This window comes from Pinus tabuliformis, chromosome 4_1 (assembly GCF_031772625.1).
Source record: "Pinus tabuliformis cultivar Carrire ecotype Pingquan chromosome 4_1, CPIR1, whole genome shotgun sequence".
NCBI classification, from domain to species: domain Eukaryota; kingdom Viridiplantae; phylum Streptophyta; class Pinopsida; order Pinales; family Pinaceae; genus Pinus; species Pinus tabuliformis.
In genome coordinates this window covers 892609889-892623986 of record NC_142303.1, presented here as the reverse complement: position 1 = coordinate 892623986, position 14098 = coordinate 892609889, and the positions used below count along the sequence as shown (strand labels likewise).

The 14098-nt window shown below is 38.6% G+C and overlaps 1 protein-coding gene across 3 annotated transcripts in view; it reads right to left on the bottom strand.

The window, feature by feature from the left end:
• The window catches only part of LOC149179041 (lysM domain-containing GPI-anchored protein 1-like), a 109004-nt gene extending 95288 nt beyond the window's left edge, over positions 1–13716 (bottom strand). For all 3 annotated transcript variants that reach the window (XM_089420498.1, XM_089420496.1, XM_089420499.1), the window contains exon 1: positions 12519–13716. In XM_089420498.1, the coding sequence (XP_089276624.1) occupies positions 12519–13188 (670 nt within the window). In that variant the 5' untranslated portion in view covers positions 13189–13716. The remainder of the gene's footprint in view (positions 1–12518) is intronic.
• Between the last annotated feature and the right edge of the window lie 382 nt (positions 13717–14098).

Genomic DNA, 14098 nt, shown 5'->3' with positions numbered 1-14098 from the left:
CAGAGATAAGCCATGAATATACTTCTTCTCATATATATATATATATATATATATATATATATATATATATTTCAGAGATACGAGCTTCAGAACTTTGCATGGAATGGACTCCAAAGGTTGCACATTACCCGGATATAGAACTAGGATGTTATGACAGTGAATATGCCTTCCAACACAAGTATAGATCACAGAATATTAGCCTCAAGACTCTGTTACAGAATTCGGATGCTTCCATAGTGAGAAGAACTTTGTAAGTATCATAGTTAATTTATGCTCCACAGACCTCATCTTGGTCACAGAGATTCAATATAAAACTTGGCCACAGAGATATCATTGCTCAAGGTAACTTGGACCACAGAACTCGGATCATGTTGTCATTATTAGATCATTGATTAGGCTCAGACATCCTCAGGTCCACAGTAACTAGATGCCACAGGTTTGTGCCACAGGAACCACAGGTACTTCTTTTATTTTCCTTAGGAGCTGCCACAGGATAATTTGGATGGGATGTTCCAGACTTTCAGTTCCTTTCACAGAGATAAGCCATGAATATACTTCTTCGCACATATATATATATATATATATATATATATATATATATATATTTCAGAGATACGAGCTTTAGAACTTTGCATGGAATGGACTCCAAAGGTTGCGCATTACCCGGATATAGAACTAGGATGTTATGACAGAGAATATGCCTTCCAACAGAAGTATAGATCACAGAATATTAGCCTCAAGACTCTGTTACAGGATTCAGATGCTTCCATAGTGAGAAGAACTTTGTAAGAATCATAGTTAATTTACGCTCCACAGGCCTCGTCTTGGTCACAGAGATTCACTATAAAACTTGGCCACAGAGGTATCTTTGCTCTAAGGTAACTTGGACCACAGAACTCGGATCATGTTATCATTATTGGATCATTGATTAGGCTCAGACTTCATCAGGTTCACAGTAACTAGATGCCACAGGTCCGCAAGGGAATAGATGACTTTGTTTTGCTTCTTGGCTTTCCAGATCTTCTTGAGCGAGGGCAATAACAAGAATGCGATCAATAATCCCAATACTGCTCCTCAAACCTAGCTCTGGTACCATGATGAAATTTGAATGCATGCTAGAATTTCTGAACTTGATAATTACTTGTGACTGATATATATGGTTCCTTTTAATATTTACTTCTTTTAGTTTTGTCATCAAGCAATTATACATTCAAAATATAGAGATTACAATGCACAAGAGATAAGAGACACCATGAATTAGTCCAGAGGCCAGAGCAAAACCCACAAGGGGAAAACCCACCAATTCTTTCCTTGTAGAATCTTTGTCAACAATAGAAATCCAAGTCATAGGTAAACTAACCAGAAGCACCCAAGTGCCAAGTCAGCCATCCATGAAACAATGGCCTTCAACGGGTCCACAAGAAGTCTGTCACAAGTTTGTCCAAGATATGCCACATGTCTGTCCTTAATACTGCTCAGAAATTTCACATAACTGCCTCAGAAAATGTCCTTCTTTCTGCTTCAGAGATGGTGTACGAACTACCTCAGTGATGTTCTACAAACTGCCTCAGAGATGCTCTACGAATTGCCTCAAAGATACTCTATGAACTGCCTCAGAGATGTTTGCATACTTCAGAGATATAGTGCTATAGAGAGCTTGTGCACTTCAGATATATTGGTCCTCATGTAACTCGCATTCCACAGATATGATAGTCTGAATTCCCTTCCACAGGTAAGATCTGAATTGCTTTCCAGGTGGTGGAGAATAGATGCCAATATATAGTTGTTTCCATGTCCGAAAAGGTGCCTCTAAAGGCTAAGCCAACTTGGTCAACTTGGAGACAAAAATAAACTTAAAAATTTCAATTTTTTTTCTTTTAGATGTCCTAATGGGACATGATAAAAATAATTTTTCTTTTGACCAAAACAAAGCATGAAGAACATGCTAGAAAATAAAAACAAAAATTATTCTTGTGTTTTTACATAAAATACATATTGATACAAGTACAGTGACAATTATGAAGACCGACACCAGTTCCAATTTCAACACCTTCATCCCCTCAACATGCTCTAAGCTACAACAATTGGAAGACCAAGCAACAAAATGTATGCAAGGAAGAAGCCTTATGTCATTTCCTTTTGTTGCAAGAACAAAAGCCATAAGGCAAACTAGTGTTGGTATTCTTAACCATGTTCCTTTTATGGCCAAGTGTTAGAAGAGGCAATCCATTACCAATTAGGCCAGGGATTTCAGGAAGAAGAGAGGCTGTCAAAGACACTCTCCAAACCAACAATGAAAAGACCAAAATAAGAAAAACCAAGAGAGAGCTAGCATTGTCCAAGTGTGTAACGACCTATCTATAAAATAAATAAAATTAAAAATAAAAATAAATTATGTTAATATTAATAAATTATATTAATCAGTTAATAAAATAATAAAAATAAATTAAAGATAAAGTATTATATTAAAAACAAACAAAAGGATATTAAATCAAAAATCAATATACCTTTAAAAAAAAAAAGGAAATACATATATATATCACGTGACATGGGAAGGGTGTCACGAGAAGGTCAAACGGAATATTTATATCACGTGACATGGGAAAGGTGTCACGAGAAGGTGAAGCTGTGTGTCGCAGGTGGAGGGAGCAACCACTGCCAAGAAACAGCATATAAGGAGCAGGGAACAATTTAGAGGGGGGAGAAACAGGAGGAAAGTTTGTACACAGAGTTTGTTTATCATCAGGAACAGTTGGGCCTTGCTTGTTTTGAGGTTTCTAGGCACAGGGGAACAGTGTGCTTCAACTGAGAAGTTTACTAGACTGAGTAGCGAGGTTCTGCTCAGTTTGGCTGGGTGGTTTCGGTCTTTTGGTAACCAAAGCAGGAGTAGTTTGAGGCATCATCGACCGTAGGATTACAGGTAAGTACTCTCATTGGTTTTGTCAGTTAAATTTATAAAATTCAGGAATTTTTATCACAGGATCATGATGTTTAATTTTAGAAGCCTTTACTGTCTCTACAATGGCTGTAATATTCTGTTATTTCATATTTGTTCATAGGGAATAGTTGTTTAAATTATTCACAGTTCTTACAAAGTGAGTAGTGGTAAGAATTTCTGCTAACATTGCAAGAAGATTGGGCATTAAGATGAGAAGTGTTGGAATCTTCATCTTTAGCTTCATCCTAATAATCAAAAGGGTAAGCCAATGAGAGAATGGAAATCTAGGGTCAAGAGGAGCAAAAAATCGAATGCACCAGTAGTAAAAGGGGCACCAACAAATGTTGTAATAATTCTTTCCAAGGAAGAAAATAGAGAGGGATATATAGAGGCAACTTTAAAACCAATATCAAGTTGTGAGATAGCACTCTACAATCTTGGAGACATTATTGTATTGTTGTTATGGCTTTTTAATTAAATGTTAGCTTCAAGACTCACCTAATGAACAAGAGGATCAAGCATTATTAAAGGATGAGGTGGATGAGGAGCATTAATTCAACATGGAAAACTTGCAGAAAAGGTAGGCTTGTGAGAGGTAGATTGACATGGGAAAACTTATAAAGAAGACAAACTAGTCAGAGGAAGATTTTAGATGCAACTAGCAGTGGAAAAATTTGTAAATAAGGCAGTTGTAAGAGGTAGACTGACATGGGAAAACTTGTTAAGAAAGAAAAAAATCAAGTAGAAGCAAACTCTAGCAAGGGTCCTAATATTAAGAACTTGGCAAGACCATAAAGGTGAGCAAAGATTCTTAATGCTCTAATTCAACAAAGGAATGTTAAAGGATTATGTCCTCCAGACCATGTACACCAGTTGGATTCCTGCATAAATTGATGAAGGCCATAGGGGATTAGTCGAATGGGCTAAGACAATTCACATAGTTTGGATTAGAAATGGGTTACTTACTTCTGAAACCCACTTGAGGGCCTCAACAACATATTACGAGGGCAATATCTTCTCAAGCAATATCACTTTACTAGGTCCAATCCTTGCACCTTGTAGATCTTGTTGAGATATTTCCAACAGCACAAAGAGCACCCCAATAAAAAGTCAGACACGAAAGTTATTGCCACCAAACATTGAACTCATATTTTCTACCTATAATCAACTAAGATAGAGTTTGCTAAGAAAATTGATTGGACAGAGTCAACTAGGCAAGTTTGAATGAAGGAGCACATTATCAATACTAGAATGGGGTAATGGATGCACATCGATAGTGACAAATGTTTGAAGGATGGATGGTTGAATAAGGACAAGTGTCAACAAAGCCATTATCAATGTGGCAGTTGCAATGCAAGCTTGTCAATTAAACAATTGTTGGTGGTCAACAAGTTGCATACAGTTTTGTAACTTAAGGCAAAGGGGGCAGGAATTGAACTGTTGTAGGTAGTCAAACTATTTTGGCAATTGAAGATCAAAAGCATTAGAATAGATCATAACGGACTCTTGGGATTAGGCCTATTTAAAGACAAACTACAGACAGTACAAGGGTTCAAAGGTTTGATGGCTAAAATGTTCAACTTGAAGATTTGACGATTGCCTAAGGAAGTCAATTAAGAGATCACAGCCAACTATGGATACAAACTAGAGGAGAAGGGAGTTCCCTGTGGAAAAGACAAGCCTTAACTTTTTTTACCAAGAATATCAAAAATTATAAAACCCAACCATGTGTATGCAGAAATCTCAAACGTCATGCAAGATTGCAAATGTAAATATTCAGTAATCAACATTTCTATAAGACTCATAATAGATGGACTTTATTCCCCATGAGAATTCTCCTTAAAAATAGTATTGTACTGTGTGAATGCTATTGTGTAAGGTTATTGCAATTTCTGCTACTATGATTAAATATTATATAGTAAGACTATACAAATTTGCACATGAAAAGGAAGAAGTTGTAAGTTTAAATAAATTTTGAATCTTATTTAGGGCATCTATTTTGAGTGCCATTAAGTGATTTTGATATGTCCATTGGATAAGGATCAAAGTGCTTGCCGAATAATGTTATTTTTCCATGAAATTCTGCAACTACTTTAGTGAATAACTGAAAACAAGGCAACTAATACTGAAACCGAATTGACTTTCACCAATATACAGAATTTCTTAACTGATAAGCAGCGGAATATAAATGCAGAGATAAAAACACAGTCACACAAATTTACACACTTGATTTCTTGGGAAAACCCTCTTCTTTGCTGTAGTATTTTATTGATTGAGCAATTGAATCAATTACAAGGTAATCTGTTTCACTGAGAACAAACTTGTTCTCTGCTGAACTAGCCTGAAACACCCTGCGAAACACTGACCTAGCTCCTGCTTCCTTGTGGTCTGCCTGGCCCTATTTCCTTGCGCACAGGCCTCCTATTTCCTAGTGCAAAGGGCCTCCTATTCTTTAGGACGCAACTCCTAAATCCTAGCGCAGAATTGCCTCCTATTTCTTAGCGCAATTCTGCCACAAGAAAGCCTCCTCAATATGCACTCCACAAGCAAAGAGATCTCTCACACAAAACTTTGTGCACTCAACAATGAATTAACTTTGTGCCTTCGTCCTTAATTTATAGATTTGATCCATGCTAAAATTGGCAAGTACAAATTTAGAACTCGTGTGGTTGACAAGTTAACTGAGTTCGAACTGGTTCTCTCTCCAATCATAACTGGAGTCACAACTCGTCCTTACTTCAATCAATGACTGAAGCTCCAATTTGTTCTATCTGCACTAATAACTGCCACTCGACCTGTAGTCAAACTTGTGAATATTATTCCCGCAAACTGGAAACAAACTCACCATGTCCATGAACTCGCTCCATGGTCAAAGGAAAGACAAACTCATGTTCTTTGTGGCTAAGGCACAAGCCAGAGATAACCTTCCACGCTATCATTTTCAACAAATAATATCCTTTGGCGAGAGGCTTGAATTGATAAGGCCTTGGGAGAATCCTAGGTGGAATTAACATGTCCCCATTCTTGGTTGAGGTACAAACTGAAGAAGAAGAGAGATCACTCCAAACTTCCAAGATCAAGGAACCACTAATAGTAAAGAAGATGCTATTAATACATCTCTAAGTAGAAGACCTGTAGTGATGACTGTCCAAAGAGATAATGACCCTAGTATGAGTCCTTAACATGACACAATACAATGCTCAAGTGATCCAAGCCAAGAACCAAAGCTATAAAAGCCCAATACTACCTAACTTAATGCTATTTGCAAGGTGCTTTACCCCACTAATATCTTGAACCGGGTGAAAGGGTGGAGTTAATCTATGTAGCTGTCATAGAATAGCTGTGAAGTAAATTTCAAATATGAGTAAACGCCTCTTTACTAAACAAGTCAAGACGTCATTGTTTAGTGTGGAAGGTATATTCAGATCCACCTAATTCCCTATAGAGGAAATGAAAATTCCCTCTAGTCTCATAATAGGCTAGCCACCTAATGAGAAAGTGCTCCTCTATCTTCACATCATGCAGTGAGAAAAGTTTGTAGATCTATTCCACCCTAGGGAGGTGGTGATCCACCTTAGCCTTCAACTAGTGCAAGTACACTATATGTTGGCCGAGTGGAAAGCAAAGCTCTTGTAATGACTGAAACTAAATGTAGTTCACCAAATAATGGGACCATTGAAGATTTTGGAGGAAATGGGGCCCAAATGACATGATCTACAAAACTCAAATGGAGCTCCTACAAGTATCTCCCTTGGAATTAATCTCCTCTCATAGGGGGAGGAGGTAGGGAAGGGCATCAAGGGAGATTGAGTAGTGACGAAGGTAATCAATCAAAATGCCCATTGATTGTTGGAATAGAAGTGCCTTAGAAAAGAAACAAAGTTGCCAGTAAGATTGGTCTTAGGATGCAATTGTCTATGAAAAGTAAATCCCTAAAAGAGGTATCTATCACACTCTTATGGGAAGTTTTCCATTTAACACACTTTATGAAGGAAAATAAAGGAAATCTTGAGACAACCAAGATAGGCATTGAACTCTACTCTCTACTTATACAATGCATTAAGGACTATTTGTTTACATTGAATAAGATGTTTAAGCATGACAATTTGGAACCTCTCCATGCTTGACACTCTATATGACCAAGTCTAGAGCCCCAAATCCCATAATCATATATACAATATATTTAGTGAGTGCAACAAAGAGATTCATCTTGGATGGCATGTCTTGGAAAAGAAGCTAGAAGGATTGTCTCTCAAGAATAGTCAAGGAAGCATGCTCCTTGCACGTACATGGCTAGGATGCAAGTTTCATATTGAAGGAGAGACCCATAAATTGCACCCAAACAAAGTATATGTGGTGCTAATCCCCATCAATTGCCCTTGAAAGGAGAAATGAAAATTCGAGAGGGATTCTTTGGTTTCATGGAAGATCATAATCTTCATTTTCCCAAGGTTAACTACCAATTGTCGAAGTTTGCAAAACTAGTACAAAAGATTAAGTTACTTTTGTCAACCCTCTGGAGTAGATGCCAACAATGCTACATCATTTCTAAATAAAAAGGAGTGAAACAGGGATCTGGTGAAATAGGCAACCATTGTTGGCTTGATAAATTGCTCAAGCTCATCATTGTAGACCCCAAAGAGAGTGAGGGAGAAGGAATGCCCTTGTTTGAAACCAATGGTACTTATGATATTCCCAAACAACATGAGGTGTGTTAAATTTCCATGAAACTCTGCAACTACTTAGATGAATAAATGAAAACTAGTTTACTTTCACCAAGATACAAAGTTTCTTAACAATTCATAAGCAGCGGAATAACAACACCAAAGATGTAAAAACAAATCACACAAATTGACACACTTGTTTTCTCAGGAAACCCAAGAGGGAAAACCTGCTTCCTTGACGTGCAATTTTATTGATTATTCTTGAGCAATTGGATCTATTACAAAGAAAATTGTCTCTTTGAGAAAGTGTTATGCTTCTTCTCACAAATCTCAGTTGATATAATCGATCTCAGTTTACCTTGATCATTGCTTGATCCTGCCCTTTAGCTTGCAATCATTCCTTTGTTGCCTCCTTGACTTGCTTTGCAAAACCTACTCTCTTCTGCACACTAGAAGCCTCCTAAATCCTGGCGAATAGGTCCCTATTTCCTAGCGCACAGGAGGCCCCTAAATTCTAATGCAATTCCTAATATTTCCTTGCGCACTTTCTACCTCCTATTTATTAGGATCCCAACTCCTCAAAACCTATGTACAACCAATCTCCTAAATTCTAGCGCACTTGTGATCTCCTATTTCTTAGGACACAAGTTTTCTGCGCTCCACAATCAACGACTCTCTCACAAACTTGTGAGTTGTCTTGTCTTACAAACCTTGTGCACAAAACTATGATTTATCGTGCCTTCATCCTCCTCATTTGAGCATGAAAGGAAGGCTCAGTTCAATTTTAGAACTCGAGTTCTGATTGACGAGTTAACTGAGAATTATTCCCGTCCTTAGTCCAATCAAAACTGGAGCTCCTAACTCGTTCTCTCTCCAATCAACACTAGAAACTAACTCGCTCTAATTGAACTTGTAACTACCACCTCGTTCTGATGAAAACTCCTCTTTAACTGAAGCTCAAACTCTATGCATGCTAACTTCATGATTATTCAGTAAACAGGAAATAACTCATCCTAACTGAAATCTAATTCATGAGGACAATTCGAGGTCTTCACTAGCTAAGGCACAAGCCAAAAGATCTTGCTCACTGCATTTTCAACACTCCCTCTTAGCGAGGAAGGTACTTCTGGAAGAAACTCATCCACTCGGATCTGTCTTCAACACCACCACGTTATCGGATGTTGTAGTTGCTATCTCTGAACTAGAAGACTTCCATGCTTCATGCTACAAAATTTGATCTGAAGAACTGTTCCTTCCAACCATGCTCCTATGATCTAAGTCTATCACCTCAGTCATAAGTGCCATGTACCCCGTGTATCTTTGCGGTTGTTTATTATGCCTGAACGTGGTACTAGGAGATCCAACTCTCTCTTGATCCCCCCTAAACAACTCGTCTTCCCAGTTGGCTCAAACTCTCCTTGTACTGGGAATTACTAACTGAGTGGCTGCCTCCACTCACCCTGGTCTCTTCTACTCATCATCTTGCTTGTCAACCCACTTGCCAACTTGCCAAGACTCAAACTGTGATATTGGCTGAGGCTCCTTCTTGGGAGCTCTAACTTGCTCTCGCTCTAAGGATTTCCTCGGAGTTGTGTGCTCCTCAACCCTCATGTCTCTGCCCTGCACACTTTCTGCCTTGTTGCTCAAGGTTGCGCCTATCACAACCTGTAGCAAGTACAGATTTTTCATCCTCACACCTATATGCTTCTTACAACCAGAAGCTAAGTGCTTGAGGTAAGCCTTACCTCTTTGAAAATGACATCATAACCCTTGTCCTCAAGGGTAGCTACTGAAACAAGGTTTTGCTTTAGGTCTGGAACATAGAGGATATCTCTGAGATGGAGAGAGCTACCTAACTCCCTCTCAAAACTGATAGTACCAACTCGCCTAGTTACATACTTTCCATCATCTCCTAGCTCATTTTGAAATGACATGTCCTTCTCTTTCAAGTGGCTGAAATACTCCTTGTTCTTGGTCATGTGGATGGATGCTCTCGAATCAATACCATACATTGTTGTCTGTTAAGCTTGCCATGCAAGCTATCAATGAGAACTCTTTCTCAAATTGAGATGAAAACGCATATACATCAGTTGATGCAGCCACATGGTCCTTATTAGACTCCTTCCGATTAGGACACTTAATGGCATGGTGTCCGAACTCATGGCAACGGAAGCACTTGATCTTACTCAAATAATTATTTTTCTTCTCGCCCTTCTTACTGGACTCCGTCTCTCCTTGGCCCTTCTTGCCCTCCGCTTTGCTACCTTTGCCTGCTAGGGCAAAGTTCTCCTCGTCCTTTGTTGAAGTTGATCTCCCAGCTCTCGTCCCTCTCCGGATTTCCTCTTGAACGTAGTCACTCCATAGCCTTTTCCAACTGGGAATATTCTCTCTACCACTTACCCCATCCTGGAAATTCTCCCCAAACTTATGAAGTCCCAAAAGCGCAAGACTCACTAGGTCACTATCTGCTACAGTCACACCCACTCCACCTAGCTCATCCCAAACCTCGATGAACCTTGAAAGATATGTCAAATAAAAGATAAAGTCAAATAAAATATTTATTCATTGTCTAAAGGAATCTAATAGTTTACTTCATTTTCTAGATATGTTTCTCCAAGGGTTTGTGCTTAATTGTTGATATCTAACACTCAGGGGGCAAAACAGCCCTATATATTTGTGTTCAAAGGTCTTATCTAACATGTTGTGGGCTGATTTAAGGTATTTCCAATTCTGGAAATTAAATTGCAGCATTAAAAAACAGATTTAGTGAAGCCCTAAAGGCTATAGTTTGGTGCTAAAAAGTGAATTATAACCCTCTTTAGCCTAATTTTCATTCCTAGATTGTTTTTCAAGTTTATCTAACATAATCTAGTGGTGAATATCAACTCCTAACTGCTTAATTGTGTTTATCTTTCATTTGGAGAATTTTTGGTGAAACCCTAGGGGGTTTCACAGCCTTTTTTTACAAAATTATGCTAAGTTGCTAACTGCATGGTTATTTATCATTTAGACTTGAAATCTATCACTGTTAGGTTGTTATTGCATGCTAAATTCATTGCCCTATCAAAAGCAACCAAGGTATTTGTTCTACCGTCTACGTGCATTTTGGTACTCTTGGATTGTTTTTCCTTTCTCCAAACCTGCATTTTCTGCATATTTTTATCATAAATTAGATCTGGTATCCGTGGACAGCAGCAAGGTTGTCCTTATTTCAACATATTCTTAAATGGTAACTCAAGAATATCTCTTACTCTTGGTTTAAACAATCAGTTATCAGATGTCACTCCTGTGCATCAAAAGGTAACTCGTTTTTTCATCAATTGGGTGATATCTAAGTGTTGATTGGTATTTCCTGATGTAAATTAACTTTATTTCAAACCTAGCACTGACTAATTAGCTCCTAACCCTCACTATATTGTGGTGGTTTATGCCCCAATTTCTTGCTAAATGCTCTTAAGGCATCTTATCACTTATTGGGCATTGGTCTATCTAAACATATATTGAGGTGTGCGTTTGTTGAAGTGGATCGTACTTTGCATTATAACAATCTATTTGACAGGTTTGCTTCCATAGATAGGGGCAACCACCGTGGTTTCAAGGAATTGACCTAAAGTGAAGGGCAAATCATATTAAGGTGACCATGGTGCATTTCTCAAGTGCGCTTACGCTGCATCACCATGGTCAGGAAATTTGTAAGGGTGCTAATTTGAGCAGCAACAAACACAAAATGGTTCAACGAGTAAGTGTCTAGGTGAAAGACCTTCATAAAATCAACACAGAAGCAGTAGAGCTTCAAGTGATTCTGTCTAGCCTCCTAAATGCTAGCTCAAACAGTGAATATGTGATGCATTGTCTGGTAGTCCCTCTTGAGCCCAGCTTGGCCTCTAGCTATCTAACGGTTCCTCTCAAACCAATCAGACTCATAAAGATTGATTGTTGTAGGATATAATTTAGTGAAAAGTATGACCAATCATGGCAGTCCTGTAATTCTTAGTATCCACGACATTGCTTGATTTGCGAATAGGGTGAATGATATGGTGGAAACATGAAGGGGTGGAAATTGGAACAAACAACCTCATTAAAAAGGATAGCAAGGAGGTTAAGTGAGGGTTCCATCCCATCTTTGAGGAATTCTAACTCAAGACCCTCAAGGTCGGCAATTTACTAGTGTGAAGTCTGTGAATAGCTCTTCAAATAAGTTTGGGAGAGTATGCGGGCACCTACTAAATGCATAGTAACGTTTGAGCCCTGAGTCTCACAAGCTCACAATCAAGACCAAATTCTCTATCAAAATTACAGCATTGCAAATTTTCTAAAACCAAAATGATAAACGCCGGAACGCAGTGCTGTTATATCGGGAACCCACATTGCTTCCTACGCATCAATCACTTTTAGCCTATAATCATGCACTCTATTTATGACTTCCTTGAGTCTGCCTTCGTTTTATTTCGAAACACTTTCAAGAACAAAATAGTTTGAACCATTCGATTCGGAACAGCAAATCCAACCGCTCTGTGCGTTAGTTTTTCTTCAAAGGAACCAAGCATGAGACGACGTGGGGAGTGTTTCTGAAGCATAACTACTAACAAAAAGAAAATAGATGAAATAATGATTTCATAGATTGCCCAAAACACCTATTAGGAATTGAAAGACAAAAGTTTGAATAACACTCCAATTGCTTGCCGCCCAGAGCACCAATGGACATAAAGTAACAAGAAGAGCATGAACATAAAACGACAACGCATGTTTTAAAGAAAAGCAAAAGATCTGAACGGTAAAGCGAAATTTTCGAAAATTGAGACAATGCCGTGTACAGTGTTGACAAATCGAACATGTGGGCACAAAAAACATACAGACAAAAAAGCTAAAATTATGATGAAACGACAAGCATGGAGACTTAGGGACAAAAAGCTTACCTGCCAGTGGTATTGCAATAATGTCTCCTGCTGCAATCTGGAAGCTTCCCAAGGAATTCACATCCACGAGATCTGTAACAGTTGTGCCATATGACATCGCAATGCTGGCCAAACTATCCCCGGACCGTACAGCATACGACATATACACAGCGGGAAAACCATTGTCTGTGCCATTGAAACAGAAACAGGGAAGAGGGATTACAAGGGACTGCCCAATATTTAAAACCTCCCCGTCGGAGATGTTATTGGCGGCCTCAATCTGGTCCCATGTGACCAAACCCCCAAACACCGAATCCGCAATGCCGCGCAGAGTATCAATGGGTTGGACAGTGTACACAGTGGACATAGACTTCCGGATTCCATTGACACATTGGCATTTAATGGGTACCTTTAAGAACGAACCGGCGGGAAGGATTTGGGTTTGAGAATCAGAGGTCAGAGGATCGAATCCATTGGCACCTAGTATCGATAAAGGATCTACTTGAAAACGAGTAGCCACCTCTGAGACCTTCAAATCAGTTCGAAGCAAGTAAGCCACAAGGGAATCGCAGGTATCTGATCCATTGCATGGTTCGATTGTCGATTTCGATAGGGCTCTCGATGATACTAACAGCAACAAAAGGATTTGCACCAACAAAAACTCCATTGCTGCTGATACTGGTGAGAGCATTGAAATGGGGCTTGGGCAATGCTTTTCTTGTTTTTTTGAAACTGGATTCCTCTTGTTTTCCGCCTCCTGTTCTATGGAATAACAAAGAAGACTATGGGTAACTGTGTGATTGAAAATGTAGTGAGTAGCTATCGAAGGGAAGGTATGGTAGCAAGAAGAAAAAAATTATAAAAGCGTAGTGGAGACAGAGCGTGAGATTTTAATTATGGATATATAATTATGTTCGTCCAACAACTCCAGAAAATCCTCAAATATATTCCAGGTAGATGGGATTGATAGACTGCGTTATTCAACCAAAACTAGGTAGACTTTTTGGTCCAGTAAAAGTTGTTTTTTCTGCAGATGAGCTTTCGACTTTTCTTCCACGAAGCCTGCACCTTTGGTACTGTATCCTGGTCGGTCCATTTTTGGGGTCGGTCTTTCTCCCAGAAACGAGGCATCTGGAATTACTCCACGGCTGGACAGAAGCTTCGTCACTGTGATTTTCGTCGACCATGAAGCGAGATGTCGCTTTCGTTCGTAATGTTTTTCGAGGCGCATGAAGGTAATAACATCAATGAAATTATTTTTTTATTTTTATGAACAGTTGAAAATTTGTTGAAAATGTTTTATTAAATGCCACCTTGTTGCTGGTGCAAATCAACGTCTCACAACAAAGACCTGTTTAATATTAAATAACTGTAATCAATTTAACATGGCCAAAAGAGCTGTTTAGTATTAAATAAATATAATCAACTTCACATAGCGAAAGGCTGTTTAGCATTAAATAGTTATATTTCATATTCTAGAAATCCCTTTCATTTTAAGGAAAAAGAAACTGATATAGGCAGGGGTTGACCATTTTTATCTCGGTAGGAGACCGTTTTTAATCTATATATGATCAACCTTTATTGTTTATAATTTTTTAATA